The following is a 21127-nucleotide window of genomic DNA, read 5'->3' on the forward strand; positions in this document are numbered from 1 at the left end:
ATGATTGCATGCTGCATTATCTAAAAACTGGAGATTCCCTAATATCTTAATTGAGGAAAAGATAACAGCACTTTGAACAAGTTTCACAATCTTTCATCTTCCTGGTCCGTACAATTTTAGTAAGAAATGATATTTTGATGTTATTCTTTCTGCATTTGACATAAACTATGAGAAATTCCTATTTCTACTCTGCTTCAGTGAATATAAATAGAAATAGAGAATTCTTTAAAAATTATAAGGAGCACATATGAATTAATCTTTGAGTTATTTAGGGTCATATTGTTACATACTACTTTGAATTATTCTCAGAAGTTTTGTTCACCAAATTTATAAATAGTATATTACAAATTATTAACTATTGTAATCTGAAAGTATAGCTGTGAGGAACAGTTTATTATTTCTTGTTAGTAATCATTGCTTTTACATATACATGTGTGTTTTAAAGTTATTTAAATTATTTTTGGTAAGTTCATGTACTTTAACATTGTAACAGTTGATTCATTTTTTTCAGTTACATTTTAATAGTGTTCATTAATTATCTCATTGGATCAATGATTCTAGAAGATTGTATGAATATTTTATGAAATCAAATCATACGTCAAAATCACCAGGTGAAGTGCTTATTTATGTGTATACTCTCATATCTCTACCCCTCCATCCAGGATGATCCTTGTCCCTATAGTTACACATTCAAATTTAGCACAAGAGTAAAATGTTTGTTATACAGTTTCTGCATTATTTCCTTGCCATGTACCTTATTTAGTAAGAGCAATCCATGTCAGTGGAAAGTATTCCCTATTCTCTGAAGTTTTTCCTTCACCCGTGCACTACCATGTTCTGCACTAATCAGCATTATCAGAAGATATTTGATGGATCCTAAAATAGCTGTCTTCACTGAGTTGAGTCTGTACATACAAAATACATGCTGTGACTATTTAAAATGAGAATACATAGAATAGACGGAATACTAAGACACTTATGAGGGTCATACAGCTAGTGTCATTTATTTATCTCCCAGTTCTTCTGACTCTAATGAAATCAGCATTAAATAGATGCATTCAGCCAACTAGACTACGGGGATTATTTTCCTCATACAGACTGTCATTGAAATCATAGGTAATTCCTCCCTCCTTTGTCTACATCTTCCTTCTACTCACTGGGTATCACTTGAGACCCTTAGATTTGATTCTAAGTCAAGCGGTTCTGCCCAACTTCACTGTTTTATGTATTCATACTGTATTTCTACACATTATATATTGCTACACTTCAACCTAGTATAACATTCTCAGTATATTTACAAATTAAAACTTAACACAAGAAGAAAAAGTTTGTTTTCAGTTCCTGGGTCTTGTTCTCTTCATGTAACATATCTGCGAATTAGGAACCCATGTTAATGCAAGAAGCTTCCCTCTCCCTTGAAGGCATTCCTTCAACAGTGGACCACAGTAATTTGTACTAATTTACCCTAACTATAGATACTAACGGATCCTAAAATACCAGTCTTCATTGAGTTGAGTCTGTATACAAAAAATTTTTTCCATGAGTATTAAAAGTGAGAACATAGGGAATAGATTAGATACTGAGAGAAATAGGATGATCATACAGTTACTGCAATTTTGATTTCTTCATTCTTTTGGCTCTATTAAAATGAGTATCCTCTTGATGATGATAAAATGTATTCTGTGAGTTTCAATATGGAGATTATTTGACTCATACAGACAGTCATCAGCATTATGGGAAATTCTTCCCTCCTCTTTCTGTACATCTTACCTTTGTTCACTGGACATTGCTGGAGACCTATAGATTTGGTTCTTGGTCAACAGTTTTTGCCAACTTAATAGTTTTCTTTTTGGCCAACGTAATGGTTTTATTTTCTAAAAGTATACCACAGACATTGATAACATTAGGATGGACATGTTTCATGAAGGTCCATGAAATGAATGTTTCTATTTGTGGTCCACAGCTGAAGGAATGCCTTCAAGGGAGAATGAAGCTTTTTGTACTGACATGGGTTCCTACTTAGCAGATATGCTACATGTAAAGGGCAAGATGCAGAACCTGTGCAACAAACATTTTCTTCTTGCATTAAAGTTTGCACCTATAAATATAAGGACAAGGTTATCCTTGGGGGAAGGGAAAATATAAGTTTCACAATGTGGTATTATGTATGATTCAATTTCATGAAATATTCACACGTTTCCATAGAATTTTCATCCCATCATATAAAATTGAACAATTTTAAAATGTAAAAGAAAAATTATTCAAATAAACTCTTTCATTATTAATGTATATGAACTCACCAGAAAAATTCAAATAACTTAAGACACTCAGTATACATAAGAGCAACAATTTGTAATGAGAACTAGTAAACCATTGCCCACGATCATATATGCAAATTATGGTTGTTAATAATTTGTAATATACTGTTCATGAATGTTGTTAACAAAACGTTTGTAAATAATCTAAAGTAAAATAAAAGAATATGAGCCTAAATAACTCAAAAATAATAAATGCATGTGAATTATAATTTAAAAGATATGTCTACTTCTATTTATCTTCAGAGAAAGAGAATAGAAATGAAAGCATTGACAGCCCTTTGTCACACACCAAGAAAACAACATCAAAACATCATCCCTTCCGAAAATGGTGTTGAATGTAAAGTTAAAAAAGAGGAAACTTGTTCAAGATCATGTTAAAACTGTTTTTCATAATTAAGAAACTTAAAAAGCTCCAGATCATGTAACAGAGAGATGAAGTCACCCCAGAAGTATTGTTTTATCATGTCAAAGCATTCATATGCATAATCACCTTCCTCTCTTGTCATCAGGACATTTCAGCCTGTGAGATGTGCCTTTTTTCACTCTGAAGAATGACTTGGTATTGAAAAGATAATTGAAGATGCAGAGAAAAATAAAGTCAAATGACATAAACAAAGCTGAAACGAAAACTGAGAGGAAGGAAAAGAGTGGGGGGAGGCATACTCTGAAATGATGAATAAAGACAGATGGCTCAAGAGAGGGATTTTATGTTTGTTCTAAAACCTGTTCGGAGAGTAACCTGGACTCATAAAATTGTGAACTGGACTTACTCTGCTGAGAATTCAGGACACAAATTCACAATGTGTAAGACTTGGGATTTCTACTGATCACAGTTATTTGTGGAGAACCAGAGGGATGAGCAACATCAATGTCATGGCCTCATACAGGATGGGAACCTGCTCACCCAGTGAGGTCCTGGGTTAAAATAATGGTTTTATTTTTATGAAAAATTCCAAGGAGAGCAAAGTGTAACATTGCTAGTAGAAAGAAAATAGAACCACATTGCCCAAATCGGGTTGCAAACCAACATAATGTTTAATTCTAACATTGACATGTTAAAATTCCTCCTTAGATTCTTTATTTCCATACCCCCACTTCCACCAAATAACCATTAACAACCTGTGTCTTTATGTAATCCTTTTTCTTCTTTCACATGGAAAATTGAATGAGCTTTCTTGACCTATGCATGAATGCTATTTTTACTTTAAAGAAAGATAAATTTTAGAAATAAAATTTTAGAATCCCTTGAGCTCACATATTCTCCTTAAAACTTAATATGAAGGAAAGGAAAATCAAAAGCAGGAATACATACCAGCAACCCCTGTTCAGACACAGGTGACTTCTGAGCAAATAAGAGCTTATCTTCTCTCTCATAGCTCCATCCAGGTCCTAGCTATGAAACCTTACTGTGGATGGAGTGATGGTGCCATAATTAATCTTAGATAAATAAGAACAATTTTAGCAGTATTCTAACAAGGAAGATAAGAAAAATGCTGTTTGACACTGTGCAGGGACAAAGATGGTAATATGACAGGAATTTTCTAAAAGATACCCATCAAGCAACACATCTCTATTCCCAAAACCATCTGTCCATCTATCTGTGCTTCCTCTCCCTCTATCTGTGTGTGTGTCCCTGTTCACACTACTATATGCTAAGTCACAGGCTATTATTATATTCTAAGGCACAAAGACTTGCAGTTTTGTTTATGCGATTGGAGTTTCTTGCACACACTTGAACCAAATCAAACCTTTTCTGCAAATGAAATGTGTGCCCTAAGTATCCATGGAGGCTGAGTACTCAGGGCAATATCATATTTCATACACAGGTATTCTATATTTTTTGGAATTGGTATCTTGCCTGTGATTTAGACTGTTATGATGGATGTCTTTATCAATCAGTTTAAACAACTGTGAGAAATAGTCAAAATCTATAAATTTTTTTGCCAATGGGGATATGTTTTGTTCACAGTCATCAGACAGATAATATCAGATTTCACGAATCTACACAAAGGATATGAAGGACCTGCAGATGATGGTTCAGACCATTGGTAGAAACTGATAAGGAAGATCTATAAAGCTTAAGCACAAGTGGCAATAGCACACTTCACACACACACACACACACACACACACACACACACACACACACACACACAAGACTTGAACATACTCACTAACTTCATGTCTGAAGATTACTGTTTAGTAGCAATAAAAACACTGAGACCAGAATGAATAATAAGACACAAAATTTGTAATTCCCATGAACCAGTTATATAAGATAATAGATTAAAATTTATCACATTCCACCAAATAACTACCTTTGAGTGCATGATATACAGGCAGTGCTTGCTGGGTTGCTGTATCCAGATATGGAATTGAGCCTCTGATAGAGGACTGGGATTGACTGATCTCACCTTCTCAGTGGAAAATGATCATCATTTCCCCTACAAGCTCATGGACAGCATCTGCATAGGGATGGGAGATGAGATTGTCTACAGTCAATGTTCTTTACAAGTCCCCAACTGCTACTTAAAATGATCAATCATGATGCCAGTCAGGAGACTAAAAAGACACAATAATCACACAGAGTTGAAAAAGAGCTCAGCAAGAATCTCATGATTGCTACACAAAGTTGATCATAGGAATCTGCCCGAGTTTTAATAATATTAATATTTGAGGCTTTAAGATAATGCTGATAATGCCATAAACATGCCATTTCTCTTCATTTTATTGGAGTCACAGGATCAATGATTCTTCCTGGCTAGTGAAGACTTGTGTAATCAAAGAGACTCCAAAGCTATTTGTTTGCAATGGACATAGTTGAATATGGTTTAAGAATGATGCCTTTATGACATGGGATTCATCACCGGGAGAAGGGAACATTGTTAAATGAATTATGGAAACCTTGCAACTGTGGATTTTAGACATACCTTGTGGGAAACAGAAACAATAAAACTCTTGTGGACATGAAATGTTAGTGTTGAAATGCATCTTGGCTAGAATCATGCTTGAAGAAGGATAAAAAGTTAAATGGAGCAGTTTAGAACTCAGTTTGATAATAGAAGGAAGAATCTGAGGAACATGATAGAAGGGAAAAAGGAGAAGTAGTAGTAGTAGAAGAAGAAAGAGGAGGGGAAGAAGGAGGAGGAGGAGGAAAAGAAGAAGAACAACAACAACAAAACAACAAAAAAAACAGCAACAAGAACAAGAAAAACGTGGGGGGGTTGTGGGGGTTGGGAGGGAGGAAGGAGAAGGAGCAACAGAGCTCTACTGGGAAGCCCCCTTAAGGGGGACAGAGTAAAGCTCAGCTCTATCAACTCTCTCTAGCATTTCCCACCTCAACCCAGCTTCAGGTATAGCCTGTTTTCCCAAAAAGTCATGATACCTTTCCCTTCAGAGCTGCCCTATTGCATCTCGGGTACAACCTGACTTCTGACAAGTCAGGATACCTTTCTCTCCAGAGATGCTATGTTGCAGCTACAGCCTCCAGAGCTGTCCTATTGCAGCTTTGAGGTATAGCCTGGCTTCCTGATGAGTCATGGTACCTTTCTCTCCAATGCCAGAGCACTCACACCAGAGAAAAGTCCCTTGATTGTCTAGTAGAAACTGGTCAACCATGGAGTCATATACACAGAAAAAACAAAAATAGTCTTAGGAATATAGAGTATTATATATACATGCATATATAATAATAATTTAGGAAGAAGAAACTATTAATATTTGAATGATAGGGAATACAAGGAGTTTGAGAAAGGAAACTTGAAAGAGTCTGGAGTAGGGAAGGGAAAAGAGGAAGTGACAAAATTATCTTGAAGTTCAAATGTATGAAAAAATTTTAAGACCAAAAGATGTTGATATATTTATCTATGATGAATGCACATTTGATCCACATCATCTTTATCTTCAGTTTGGTTCTATTGTTCAGAAATAAATGATAACTATAACTAATACAGATAGAGAGTAATTAAAGTAGATAAAGGAAATGATACCATTGACCTATTTGAAATATTTTAAAATAAGTGACATTTTTCAAAATTAAATATTGAGATGCAATTCTATCTATTAGTGTTGAAATCACATGTGATTTAGGAGAATCAGATGTTCACTACTGTATCTATAAGATCTTTCTTGCATAAGCCATGCTCTTGATACTCTTTAGGAACTCAATATATAGAGAAGGTTGTTCTGTAAATTAGTATATAAAAATTGCACATAATAGAGATTGTACCATAATTACTATATTTTGATCTGCTTTATATAAATATTTTATGTGCTTGGGGAGAAAATCATAGTGTGTGTGTGTGTGTGTGTGTGTGTGTGTGTGTGCCTGTTTGCTTGTGTGTATATGTGTGTTGTAACAACAATTAAGGAGAGATTGGTAATTTGAGGAAGATTGAGGCATGTCCATGGAAAGGAGTAGGGGGAGGAAACTGAAAATGGAAATAATACAATTATATTTATATTTCAAACATAAAAAGAAATTTTAAAACGTTTGTTTTCCAACTTGGTCATTTTTTTTACTTTCCCCATTATATTTTCATACCATCTTTATACAGTCCATTTGTATCACATTGTACTAAGTGTTCTAATGATCTGCACTGCTCCCTGTGCTATTTCATGCTTTTCCCTTTGTTCCTACTTCATTGGGTAGTCTCCCTAGAACTGACTATTTCCTCTGCTGAGTACTCTTAAGTGGATCAGGTTAGGGCTTGAAAGTTAAGAAATAAAGTGAGGATAACCAAGAACAATATAAATAGCCTGTAATGTTTAGGGGTATATGGTCCTTAGGTGGTAAAACCCTATTGTAGACCATACCATATACTTGAGTCCTTGAAAATGGAGAAATCAAGATGGAACCTTTAAGCCTATTTGATAGTTTTCACAAAGCTAGAGGTAATCAAAAATAGTACCCATATGTGAGCCCTGAGAGGTATAACAACAAGAAGCATGGTACAATTGTGTCATGAACATCAAGGCAGTAACCAACCACTTTGTGACTGAATTGAAGGCCCACATCACAACATGTAACCCATGCCAATCAATATTATCTTGAACAAGAATTTTTGATTAGATAGATTCTGGGGAATAATATAATATTATTCTACTAAATGAATATAGTAATAATTGCCCAATAAGCTCTTATTTTTTACTGACAGATTACTCTATCCCCTAATCCTCATTAGAAAGTTTATTTCTTGCAGTGTATTGTATTTAACACAATCATTTCAGGTACTGAGAATAAGAAATTATGGAGGACCCAGCTAAATTTGTCACATCCATATCACACCATTTCACCTCAATATTCAGGGATCATCATGGATGAAAAAGCTGAAAGATTGTAAGAATCCAAAGTTACTATGATTCCAAGTAAAAAGGTTTTGTCTAGAAAAAAAGAGCACTTGCACATGTGAATTCATGTTAGGGTCGTATGCACAAAAACTGCACAAGATCAAGCTAGAGAAGATCCCAGCAACAGCTGATGTGGTTAGCTAATCCCATTTCTAGCTGAAGAACTGTTGGCCAAAGAAGGCTTCTGGGAAACAAATTGTCACATTTTATTAAGGATTCAACCTTTGAAAGTCTACTCATAATTTCACAGATGCCGCTACAGTAGACACGTACTAGCATCATTATGTATACACAGTGTTCTTTTTTTCTTTTGTTGTTTTTTTTAAAGAACATGTGACACTTAGAGGGAATAGTGGTTAGGGACATGATTTTGAAAGGAGATAATGTGGGGTGGGCTTGACTAAAACACACACACACACACACGTATGTGTGTGTGTGTGTGTGTGTGTGTAATGCTCAAAGAAACATTTAAGTAGTAAATATTCTAAATTAAAAAAAGTTGATTTGTGTTGCAAAAGTCAGAGGATCCTGAATTCAATGGGACACAGAAACTTTTCTAATTTTCTCATGAATCTGACCTCAAAGTCTCCAGCACTTTCCACAGGATCCCAGTCAACCTTCATGGATGATGAAAAGTCAGTGCTTCTACAAAATACCTCTTTGGAGATGTTCACATAAAACCTAATTGTCTTTGTTAATTAACAACTGGAAAATTTTTGTCTCCCAAAATGATTTTGTCTCCCAAAGCCAACGCTGTCATTCCTTCTGGAAGTAAAATGTTAATTGCTGTTCTGAAGGGAGGTGAGGTCACAGAGTCAATGACTTCTACCTCAGACTTGAACTGACTCTCACATAGCCCTGATTATTAAGAGTCAGGATCTGCCCAAAGGACCAACCATCCTGTAGAGACAAGAAGCCAGGTGAGTACTTTGTATTTCAGTCTGAGCAGCAGATTTAGCTAAAACTAAGTATGCATGTCTGACAATGAGAATCTGGGAGATAAACAAATGTATGGAACAGACAGATAATGCACAAGAATAATTTCATATAGAAGAGGTTAGCCAAAATATAGGCATGCCTAGCCTTGAGCTAGTTCCCATTGGTTCTTACTGTAATACAATTCTCTGACTGAGAGTGACTGTAGGTGACACCATGGTATTGCATTACATCTGTGAGTGTGCTAAAAGATTATAGTAGGATGTCAACATGATAATTTATCTTCCTCTACATGATGTGTAGACTCTTTGAAGTAGGATTATTATAATTGAACTTAGGAAAGTTCTATGCCTATAGTAATCATTTAAATGGAAATGTAAAAAGCACACAACCCTGGAAGATATAGCATAGGAATCTGTTTCTGGTATAGAGTATTCTTATGTTACACTACATTTAGAGGTTAGAGATTCAGTGAGTCTGTATAGAATGACCAGTGGTATACTAACATGTTTGAAACATCCCTCATGAACTTGGGAAGGTAACACTGAAGGGAACTTAGGAGATATATGCTGATAGTCTGAGTATCAGCAATGACAACCAGGAATAAAATGTGTCTTAGTTAATATCCCCTGGTTGATTCAAACTGTAATGTTAATCACAAAGCACTAACATACCTTTCTTCAATGTTTTTTCCTTGTTGATAATGGAATATATAAAGGTCATGTCCCATGGCAGACTAGAACTCTGCCCATCAGCTGTGTTTGTGTTCACACTTAATTTTTTTTTATTTGAGATTGAAAATTGTTCAATGTCTCACATTATTCAGAATGCTTGTAATACATCTCACATGTATCTTCTCTATTTGAGTGTATTACCAATTTTATTATAATAGATTTATCAATATAAGCAGCAGTAAATATATACAGAATTTTAAAGGCAACATTTCAGTGATTTAATTTTCTTCTCGTGCTACTTCAGCGTACGTTAGTATCTCAAGTTGCATTTTACACAGAGTAATGTTGTTAGCAATTCATTTTAGTTACCACTATAGCATTTGCTTCTTATTGAAAACAATGCATATTTTCAGTAGCATCTTAGATATCAGGTATATCTTCTGTTTGTGAAATCAAATTGCAAGACAGAACATCTGTCACCACAGACCATGGTTAGAACACTGCATTTTATTGAAACACCCAAAGCCTTAGTTGCAGCTGGCATTTGCCTATGAAATAAATATATGTTTCAAAATGAAGACCTATTTAAAGGTATTTAATTATTTACTACTTTTTGTGTGTATGAATGTTTTCCAGCATGTGTGTGTGTGTGTGTGTGTGTGTGTGTGTGTGTGTGTGTGTGTGTGCACTATGAGACTACAGTCACTGTAGAGGCCGAAATAGCTTGTCAGAACCCCCTAGGACAAGATTTACACCTGCCATTTCTTATAATGTTCATGAGTGAGTACAGATGAAGCAGTAGAAAACAGCCATGAATTATAACATGTAATCTACAGAAATCAAAAAATCTAACATTGAGTATGAACATGGGGTCCTTATCATTGCCCAGTATATAAAATGGTAAAAATCAGGGAATACTTTGTATCTGAACTGCTTATGCTGTGGATTTTTCTGAACTAGGTAGGAAGGCATCTCTCATAACCTGGCTCATGGGTTCATGAAAATGGGCCTGATGTGATAAATGTGAAATCTTTGGAAGCCAGGAAATTGAGGAATGCTATTTACAACCCCTACTTGAGAGAAAACATGTATAATAAGTAAGTCTCTGACTAACTTACTTTTATGTATCACTAGGGATGTAGTGTCATTTATGGCTGATATCTCAGTGAGTATAAGGAAATGAAAGGTTGTAGAAGATAGTGGAGTATGATTGAGGGAACTGGATTACCTGAGATGTGCTTTTGTTGTCCAGTTCATTGAGTGGAATAGGACTGTGTTCACTGTTTAGGGAGGAGTGAAATCAGCACTGATATTGGACTTTAAGTCTGTGTTGATTCTCAACATGAGATATGATCAGGTAAGAAAGACTGTCGAATTTGAATGATACAAATTCTTATACATTCAATACAAGTAAATCTTTTCAAAAATTATATTTACCATTATATATTTAACACAAGAAAATAAATGATGTGGATATTTACCAGTGAGAATATTGGATTTCTGTGCATGTGACCAGTGTAACCACAACACATTTTTGTGTGTTGATGTTATTGCTGTGAAATCAAACATTCATTTCAGAATTAAGCTGAGGAACCTCACAGATCTGGACTCATGAATGTTCTCACACTGTGGTAGATGGTGGCCATTATTTCTTTTCTTTAAAATTTCATCTTAGTTCACTCTACTGAATGCAGGTGGATAGGCAAGTGCTGAAATCTCAACAGGAGATATATATATATATATATATATATATATATATATATATATATATATATATATAATTTCTTATCAATGTCATTCAAGGAGTTTCAAAAGCCACAGCAGCTCTTAACATAATGCATATTGCCAATATTTTTTTAAATTTTTTCCATCTTCACACATATGAAAGAATTGTTCCACCAGTATAATGTTCCCGGAAATATGTCCACTGTCTTCTCAGTAAGAACAACAGTTTCAAGTAGAAGGAACTTTAAAAAATTTCTAGGATTGTTGGGTTTTCACTTATGTCCCATTTTATAGGGCATATCCTAAACAGTGCCATATTTCCTATGTATATACTATTGCCAGATGAACCAGCAAAAACATAAACAGCATGATTTTCATAGTGTTCTAAGGAATATTTTCATAACTTATTTACTTTTGCTTGCATGCAGGATCATGCTTTGTTTATTCAAAGATGACTTTTCTCACTCTTTTGTTTTGCTCTTGTAAGCTTTGTTTTCTTCAGTCATAAGAAATCGAGCAATTTATGAAAATAAGTTTCTTTGTAATTTCTGTGCAGTTTCAGCCTCATAACATTGCTGATCCCTGTGGGTCACTTGAGCTGGAGTAGATAGAGAGCTTCTTTCATAACTCTTGTTTCCATCCTCCTTCTTCATAGTAACTGCTGTCACCTGAGAACTCAGTAATATTCTTCATTTTCCTTTTCATGTAACTACCCACCTGTATTGTGAAAGACACACCATGTCCTCATTTATCTTCTCCCAATTGCCCACCTCAGCCTCAACTTCTGATTTCCATAGCAGTTCTAGATCTTTCTATTCATGATCTTTGTAGCACTTCTGGCACTGAGTTTGGGTTCTTAGATCTTCCTCTTGGATTTACTTAGTCACCTGCAAATGGTGCTTGACTTAATGGTTCCACTGAATGTTTGATACCAGATGATGTACAACTTCTTTTTCCTGTGGGGTATCAGCAATATTGTGATCTTCCTGTACAGTAAAATATCCATATACTTCCTACAATCTATGGAACCATCAGTGTACACATTGGATTTTGTCTTTGGTCCATGGTCTCTTCCAGTGCACACTCATTTTGCTGGTCTGTAGCAGCCATGTAATCACCCCCAATAACAATGTCACATAATTCCCCCAGACAGGGACTTCCATGTAAAGGTCTATTTTGTGAATATCCCTTAATTGATCATGGGGTGCCACTGGGCACTTGTTGGTGTTCTACAGGTTGAAATTCCCATGATTGTTACTGAATGGAGTTAAAAGCAAATTTAATTGTGTGGTTATTCTTAAAAGTGGAAATACTGGTGCCCAGTGAGATTCCCTCTCCTAGGTTAGGATGGTCCTTAGTGTTTTTAGCATCCATGTTGAGACTTCAAGGGTGGTGCTTTCTTTCCATTTCTAGGAGGTAGAGTCTCACAGCAATTGTCTGTTCTTCTGGCTCTTACAATGTTTTTTCCTCCTCTACTTCAGTGTTTCCTGAGTCCTGAGTGAAGGCTGTGCATTGTAGGCACTCCAACTGTTACTTGGTACCACACCATCACTTGTTTTCTAGGTTTTGATCGGTTTTATTTTTTTGGGGGGAGGAGTTTTTGTTTTTTGCAGGGAAGTTTTTTTGAGGGGTTAGAGATACAGCAAGGAAGGATTTCTGAGAACAGAAGAAAATAGTCTTCACAAGGGAGGAACCCCTAACTGGTTATCCAACAACAGATGATGAACCCTGAAATCAAGTACATACAAGTGACATTAAACACACACACACACACACACACACACACACACACACACACACACACACACACATTTATGTAACAACAATTAAAGGAAAACTCCAGAGGTCATGAATTTGAGAGGAAGCTAGTGTGTGGGTACATGGAAGGTGTCAGAGGAAAGAAAGGGACAATGTTAAAACTACATTTTATTTAAAAAAAAAAACAAAGACAGGGAACTACAGACTATATATAAAAAGTATTTCCATTTTTAATACAAATTAAATTATAGTTATAAAATGTGCTTCTTCTTAGGATAATTAAATACTGAATGGAGTTTGGAAAGATAAAATGAAAGCTGATGTGTAGAGTTATGTTGGCTCAACTTAAGTAGATATAACTCATTTTTAAACATTTGAAGTGGGACATTCACAGATATTGCAACAATGTGAAATTCCTAGATCATCCACAAGCACACTCATTTCTGGTATTTTCAGTATTTTCTTCCTTAATTTTATATATTTTTTTTGCTTTTTTTACTCTCCGTGTGTTTTATTAGCTTACAAAGCAGCACATTTTTGTATGGTATTTTCTTACTGTTTTGATTGGCCCAAAACCTCCCTTTCCTCCATTTCTCTGCCCTCATCTCAGCTTATACTGTCGAGTTTCCATTATGCTTTCTTTTACTTCCAAAAATACATGTATTGAATTACCCTCCCCATCCCATCCCTAGACCCTCTAATGAACACTGTAATGTTGCCTGGACTGCACATACACTGACTTTAATATAAACACACATTTCCAAAATTCAGATGCTATGAAATCACACATGAGACAGACAGTGCTCTCTGTATTTATCAACTTGGAATACATACTTAATAGAGCAGTTTCCATTTTCTTATCCAGCAGTTTCCTAGGGTGTTCTATATTGTCAGTGAATGGGGAACAGGAACTAAGTATCTGGTAGTTCTTAAGATCTCAGCTCATATCCCCACTATGTTTAAACTTCTTCAGATCCCAAGCCTCACTGCCGGTTCTTCCCCAGTTCTTGATGGTCCAGCTGATGGTCCCTACATAGCTAATGACTGTGAAGGGCAACAGTGCTATCTTTGGAAATGCTTGGTACAGCCGCGTGCTCATTCACAGATGCTACTTTTTGCTTCTGCAAGGGAATCTCACCTGATTAGAGAAGGTTTTCCAGAAACCTTCCTTCATAGGAATAGTGTATGGTGTCCTGAGAGTTTCCTCCCACTGCACTGATGGGCTGTCTAACCTACTGCCTTCTTTCCTCTCAATTCTACTCTAGACTTAGGAGCAGTACATGATTATTCCAGACACAGTTTCAATAGAAACATGAAACATTATCTCAGTACCTATCATTTATCAGATATTATCTTCATCTGTGATGCTTTTCTAGGCATATTTTGCCTGTGTTGATTCTTTTGTGTGTTTGTGAGATTTCATCATAGTGCATGTCCCAACCTTTCTAACAGCCCTGACCTGAGTGTGCACACATGCATGTGTTGTCTACGTGCTGGGAATTTTCCTAAGGTATAGCTCTTGATGTAAATTGTCATTTGAGCCATCATCAAATAGGTTTTGTGTTCTTAATAACTTTTTTCTTATGTATGACAACTCTGGGGATGATATGCAAAGACCATTCAGGAACACCAAAGTCAAATTGAGAGCATGTCTTAAGTCACTGCCTGGAAAGAAACACTTCGCACAACATTGCCTCAAGTGAATTTTACAGGAAGTATTAAAAGGAAAACAAACAAACAAACAAACAAAACAAAAACAGAAAAACTATATCTTATTTGACAATTATCAGGTGGGAGTAAAGCAAGCATTCAGTTTACCCCAATACAAAACCATGCAGTTACCTGCACATTTGGAACCCCAATTTTTAGAGTATGGTTGAGTACTCTCCCAAGATATGATTCATGAAGACTGTGGGCAAAGGAGGGTCAGATTTGGGTTAAACCAAAAAAGACTCAACCTTTGACAAGACAGGGGAAACTTTGCATTGCCATAAGACCATCAATATATTCTGAGTGGTATTACAAATTTCTCATTACTTATATTTTAATGTTAGGTAAGCTATATAATAAAAATTGAGATATTTAAGTAATGTGGTCTTTATTGAAGTTGTTTTCTTTTACATAGTGTCTAAAATATCAGTATTATCTGGAATCATGTTTGTTTTTTATGGGCTGGAACTTTTCATTCTTTCTCACAGGTCAACTTCATATTGTTCCAGATGCTGCATTTTTTTCTATGAAAGTTAATGGTTCTTCAATCAATATGTGCATTCTGAGTTATTGAGTGATTTCTTAGTAACTTACACAGAAAGTGACTACTTCAATGAAAACTTTTGGGATAGATCTTTTCATGCAGTCTAGGCTGCCCATGAATCCCTGAATTTAAAGGACCCTCTGTTTAAGCTTATCAATAGCTCAGTGGTTTAATGGTGTCTTTTTTTTCTTTTACCATAAGTGATGATTATTTGTGGTTATTCATTATGACCAGAGATGTAGCAGGGAGACAAACTAAAGGAAGTTGTTCTGAATTACAGAATGGACTTCTGGATTCTTGCAATCAGAATTATTTTCTTGTCACAAACTACAATTGGAATTCTGGGGAATTTCATTTCTATGTTCTACTATCTAGTCCTTTACTACAGAGAATGCACATTAAAGCCTACAGATTTGATTCTCATGCACCTAATGGCAGCCAATGCCTTGATCATTCTCTCTTCAGGAGTACCTCACACAATGGCAGCTTTTGGGCTTAAGCAGTTCTTGAATGAACTTGGATGCAGGTTCCTACTATTTATTCAAGCATTTGGCCGTAGTGTGTCCATTGGCATCACCTGTCTCTTAAGTGTTTTCCAGGCCACAGTTATCAGACCCAGGGATTCCTGTTGGAAGGATCATAAAGTCAAAACTGTAAATGACATTGGATGCTCCATTTCCCTCCATTGGGTCTTCTTCATGTTCATAAATTTTATTTTCTTTGTGTACCCTTTTATCAAACTTAATAGTAAAAATGTGACAAGAAAACGAGATTTTGGATTTTGCTCTATTGTAGGGCGTGATGAAATCAGTGACTCTCTCTATGCAGTATTGCTGGTGTGTCCTGAAGTCTTCTTTGCTGTTCTCATTGCCTTGTCCAGTGGCTCCATGATTGTCTTTCTGTACAGGCACAAGAAGAGGGTTCAACACATCCGCAGTTCTCATGGTTCCAACAGAATTTCTCCTGAGTCTAGAGCCACCCAGAACATCCTGGTCCTGATGTCTACCTTTTTGGTTTTTTATACACTCTCCTCCATCTTACGAGGCTGCATTGCTCTTTTGCATAATCACAATTGGTGGCTGGTGAACATCACTCCACTCACTTCTCTGTGTTTTCCATCTTTTGGACCCTTTGTTCTTATGAATCATTATTCTATTCTGTCCAGACTTACTTTGACATGGATCAGGAATAAAAATAACTTAATCTTATTTAAAGTACATAAATGATGATATGTTCTGTGAGAGATCCATTTTTTTTTACTTAAATATCACCTTCAGAACTTCAAGACAGAAAGTTAAGTAGATAGCATCTTGTCTTTCTAAGATTAACCAAAATGAGCATGAGAGTTTTGTCAGCTTGTTGATTTAGCAGCATACATGAAACTCACAGCTACTAGATTATCACCTTGCCCACCTGACATACACATGAGCTAGACAACCAGCTAATAAATCCAATCAAATTGCACTTCTTGAGGCTTTTGTCCTGTCAGGTTATCTTCACTGCTTGATGATTTCACAGACACCTTGATTGACCTACACCCTAACTACAAGGAAGACTCAAACCATGGCTGTCCATAAGCTCTTGCTCCTTGAGACCCTGCACCATCCACGACTAGTTCCTCCTGTACCGGCAACAGAAATCATCTTCAGCCTTATCTTCACCTTATCTTCATTGCTTGCAGTTGTTATACAGAAAGACCCGTTGAGTTGTTCTGAATATCCACAGAGTTTGGAAGAGGCCTTTCCTTCTTTGTTTGTTTTCTCTTTCACCGATTTGAGTAGTATTGATGTTACTTCTTAAAATTCCTTTCAGAATTCTGAACTGGTTCCATGGGAATGTGAGTTCTTTTTAGTTGAATCACTTTTTTTTTTTAGATTACTACTTCAATCTATCATAAATTATCATATTTTTATCAACTTATGTCCAGGTTCACTCTTAAATTTCCTGGGTTTGGGTGTTTGTTTATATGCCAAAGCCTAAGCTGTCTTTATCACTTTGGCACTGTTGTGTAATTTGACATTGTTTTCTGATTTTCTAGCTTTATTTTTTTACCCTTTAAGATTGTCTTAGCTACTTGTGGTGTTTTGTGGCTTTATACTAATAGTGATAATTTATTCTCTACCAGAAACTTTGATAGGCATTGCATTATATAAATAGGTTAACTTTAATAAAAACATTTTCCTTGTATTGAAAATAAATTATTTTTTGTCACATAATATCTTTTGATTATGGTTCCCCTTCCTCTACTTCCCCCAGATCTTTCTCATTGTCCCTCCCATCTGGATCTACTTATGTTCTGTCTCTCATTTAAAACAACAACAACAACAACAACAACAACAAAAACAAGCTTCAGCTGGGCAGTGGTGGTTCACGCCTCTAATCCCAGCACTTAGGAGGCAGAAGTAGGCAGATCTCAGTGAGTTCTAGGCCAAAATGATCTGCAGAGTGAGTTCCATGACATCCAGAACTACATAGAGAAACCCTGTCTCAAAAAGAAAGAAAGAAAGAAAGAAAGAAAGAAAGAAAGAAAGAAAGAAAGAAAGAAAGAAAGAAAGAAAGAAAGAAAAAAACAAGCTTCTATAGCATGAAATAATACAAAATAAAACCAAGCTAATACACTGGTGGTAGAGAAGATGAACAACCAGAAGAAAAGTATCCAAAGAGAAGGCATAAGAGTCAGAGATCCATTTGTTTCTACACTCAAGAATCGCACAAAGCAAAAACCCAAAAGCTATAAAATATTCTCAGATACCCAGCTCAGACTCATTCAGGTCATGTGCATTCTTCCTAAGTCTCTGTGAGTTATTATGAGCTTTTATATTTTGCGGAGTCCTCCATTTCCTGTGGCTCTTATACTTTTTCCATCTCCTCTTTTGTAGGGTTGCATGAGCCCTGACAGTAAAAATTTGCTAGAAACATCCCATTTAGGAGTGAATGATCCAAAGTGTCTGTCTGTCTGTCTGTCTCTCTCTCTCTCTGTCTGTCTGTCTGTCTCTGTCTCTGTCTCTGTCTCTGTCTCTGTCTCTCTCTCTGCATTATGTCTGGTGGCTGATCTCTGTATTTCTTTCCCTTTGCTGCAGGAGAAAGCTACTCCTGATGGCTGAAAAAGTCACTGATCCATGATTATATCAGAAGGTCATTAGGAGACCCTCTTTTGCTAAGTTTTTTTGAACCAGTATTATTTTTCACCTTATGTCCCTGGGCTATCGAGTTTCTGGTTTTGGCATTCCAATCAAAGGTGTGTATGGGTCCCATCTCATAAAGTGGGCCTTAAGTGAAATCTGATATTGGTTGGTTACTCACCATGCTTTGTGCCATCATTGCCCTAGAATATTTGAAAGACAGGACACCAATATTGATTGAAGAGTTTATGGATGGCTTGATATTCCCCTTTCTCTTTTGGTAACCTTCAGAGGAACTTCCTATACCAAAGAAGCTAGAACATAAGGATGAAGTCTCTATGTAGGCAATAGTTTAACGTCTCCATGTCCAAAATGATGTGGCCTTGCCATAATTTTGTGGAGAAAAACCTATATTCTTAGAAACATCCTGGGTTGTTTGAAGATTCATGTGGGATCCATTTGGCAAAAAACTCAAATATATGTAAGTAAATCACGGTATTGGACATTTCAATTGGTGTAAAGAGATGTCCATTTGGTACACTTTCTCCCCCATTATTTGGAAATTTCAGTTATATCACCTTCATACACACATGTATATGTGTATGTGTATGTGTATGTGTATGTGTATGTGTATGTGTATGTGTATGTGTATGTGTATATGTATATATAGTCTTTCTATGCAGTCCTGGCTATACTGGAGCTCATTATGTAGATCATACTTGCTCTCAAACTCAGACATCCTCCTGTCTCTTCCTTCTGACTGCTGAGGCCAAAAATGTGTGTCACTAGACATATCGTTTAATTTTTTTAAAGTTCATTTAGTGCATGCCTGTGGTCACATGTGTAGGTCAACACTCACCTCATTTCAGTCACTTCTCACTTTCTACTATTTAGAGAATGTAAGTCATTCGTCTTGCCAGCAAGTGCCTTAACCCACTGAGTTCTCTTCTCAGCTCTCTGTCATACGTGAAAGCAAGTTTGAAAAGACATTTGCACTTTTGTTTGACATTTCAATTATATTCTTGAAACAGGGACTCACACTGTAGCTTATTTTTCCTTGGAACCCACTATGTAACTCAGACTGGCTTCAAATTCAAAGCCATTCTCTTCCTTCAACCTGTGAGTGCTAGGATTAAGGTATGTGTTATTATGCTTTTCTTGTTTTCCATGTCGTTCTTTAAACTAAAAATAAAGGTTTTTTTTAATTATGTGTATTCTTGTTTTCCTGCTTTGATTCAGTGCCTAAGCAGTCCCAAAGAGGGTGTCCGATCTGTGACAACTGATTTTGAAGAGGGTTGTTGATCTTAGTGTAGGTGCTAGGAATTGAATCTAGATGCTCAGGAAGAGTAGCCAGTGCTCTTAATTGCTTATCCAACTCTTTATGCCCTTGCTTGCATTGCTTGATGCATTTTGTGTAACTATGAAAGTATCTGAAACTAACTGGTGATGGAGAATTGGTTAAACCAGTGGGTGTCCAGCACACCATAGTTTCTTTGTGGGTTTTGACCATATTCTCACTCTTTGAAAAACCTCTGTCTTTATCTGGGTTATACCAAAAAAATAATCACTTGTTTGTTTCTTTGAGACAGTTCTGTGTTCTTTACTTCACACTGGTCTTGAACTTAACGATTTTGCTGCCTTTGGTTCCTGGTTGCTAGGATTACAGGCAATTACTACCTGCTTTGGTTCAATAAATAATAGTATTTAGAAGACAGAATATTTACCGAGAGAGAGAGAGAGAGAGAGTTCAAACACCAAGTCTTTAGCTGCATCCTCACATTCAAACTAGTTTCTCCTGCTCAGTCATCCAAGTTCTGTCCTCAAGTAACAGATCTCCATTGTATGAAAATATTTTGATGGGCTGTTGAGAATCCCTATTCAGGTTCTTCTGCTTTCTAGCAAGCTTTTTGTCACCCATGACTCCTCCCCAGAGTACACGTGAATTTTTCATGGCATCTATAGAATAATTGTCAGTTAATGTTTTTTGGGAGACAGACTCTGCAGGAAGGTTGAGTCTACCTGGAACCTCAACCTTGACTCTTATCCCCTGTTCTCTAGAATACAAGGCTTGAGTAGTCCCTTCCCAAGATTTTCTCAGCTCTTCACACCACAGGATAAAAGAGTCACTTCCATACTTCCATTCTTCCCCCTTTGTGATGCTTACTACTCAGTTAAAAAATTACTTCCTTATTGATGTCAACAAGACTTTCTTAGGGCTGATGTTGACACCCTCATCAGACATACCATGCCATGATCCTGTCATGTACCAGGAGAATGAGCTCTGAGAATATTCAGTCTTCATCATGGCAATCACTTTCAACTTCCTACTATATGAAGGTTATAGGACCCAAACTGGCCACAGAGCCCCCATCCAGCAGCCAGCATCACAGATGCATCGTACATACATAGCTGTGTTGTTTTGTTTCAGACACAACAGTTTTTAGAGGACAGGGCAGTCTCCAGTTGTCTGGGTGAGAACAGACTCTGAGCTGGCCTTCTATTCCCTGCAGCTAGCAATTGTCCATATTCATAACACTTAGTGTTTACTATTTTCTTTGGAGACAAGCAATCTCAGTATTGTTTAATCGAGGTGTTTTAACAGTGATGAGACCTGAGGAAGCTGTCATGTATCTGCATACAGGAAATACTCTGATTGTAGTTTGATCATTAGACTCACTCAACAGGAATATTACGGGTTTTTAAAATCAGATATTAACTATGGAATGTAGTGGGTAGCCATTTCAGCTTTGATCTGGAAGTTCCAACCTCCACTGAGGCTTCGGTAACTGTCACGTCTACAAGGCAGGGCCAAAAGAGGACCCTGAAGACCCAAGATCCAGATGGGCCAGCTCTCTTTGTTCCTGGACCCAGGACGCTGAAGGTAGACTAAGCAGAGTTCTCTAGAGAACACCGCTGAACTGCATTACAGCTTTCCCAAACCCTGCAACCTATCCCTTCACTTGGAATTTACCCCACAAAATAAACCTCCCTT

General features: G+C 36.5%; 1 protein-coding gene and 1 long non-coding RNA gene across 2 annotated transcripts in view; both read left to right on the plus strand.

Moving 5' to 3' along the window:
* The window catches only part of LOC121824766 (uncharacterized), a 37064-nt gene that overhangs the window by 2786 nt on the left and 13151 nt on the right, over positions 1–21127 (plus strand). The gene's annotated exons all lie outside the window — the stretch shown is intronic.
* LOC107400365 (vomeronasal type-1 receptor 4-like) lies at positions 13963–16239 on the plus strand. The gene has a single exon (XM_015991187.2). It carries the CDS (start codon positions 15295–15297, stop codon positions 16237–16239), a length of 945 nt encoding a protein of 314 aa, XP_015846673.1. The 5' UTR covers positions 13963–15294.

Source organism: Peromyscus maniculatus, chromosome 1, assembly GCF_049852395.1.
Source record: "Peromyscus maniculatus bairdii isolate BWxNUB_F1_BW_parent chromosome 1, HU_Pman_BW_mat_3.1, whole genome shotgun sequence".
Taxonomy (NCBI): domain Eukaryota; kingdom Metazoa; phylum Chordata; class Mammalia; order Rodentia; family Cricetidae; genus Peromyscus; species Peromyscus maniculatus.

Coding starts and splice junctions, on each gene's coding strand:
- LOC107400365 (XM_015991187.2), top strand. CDS start 15,295: ATGGACTTCTGGATTCTTGCAATCAGAATTATTTTCTTGTCACAAACT.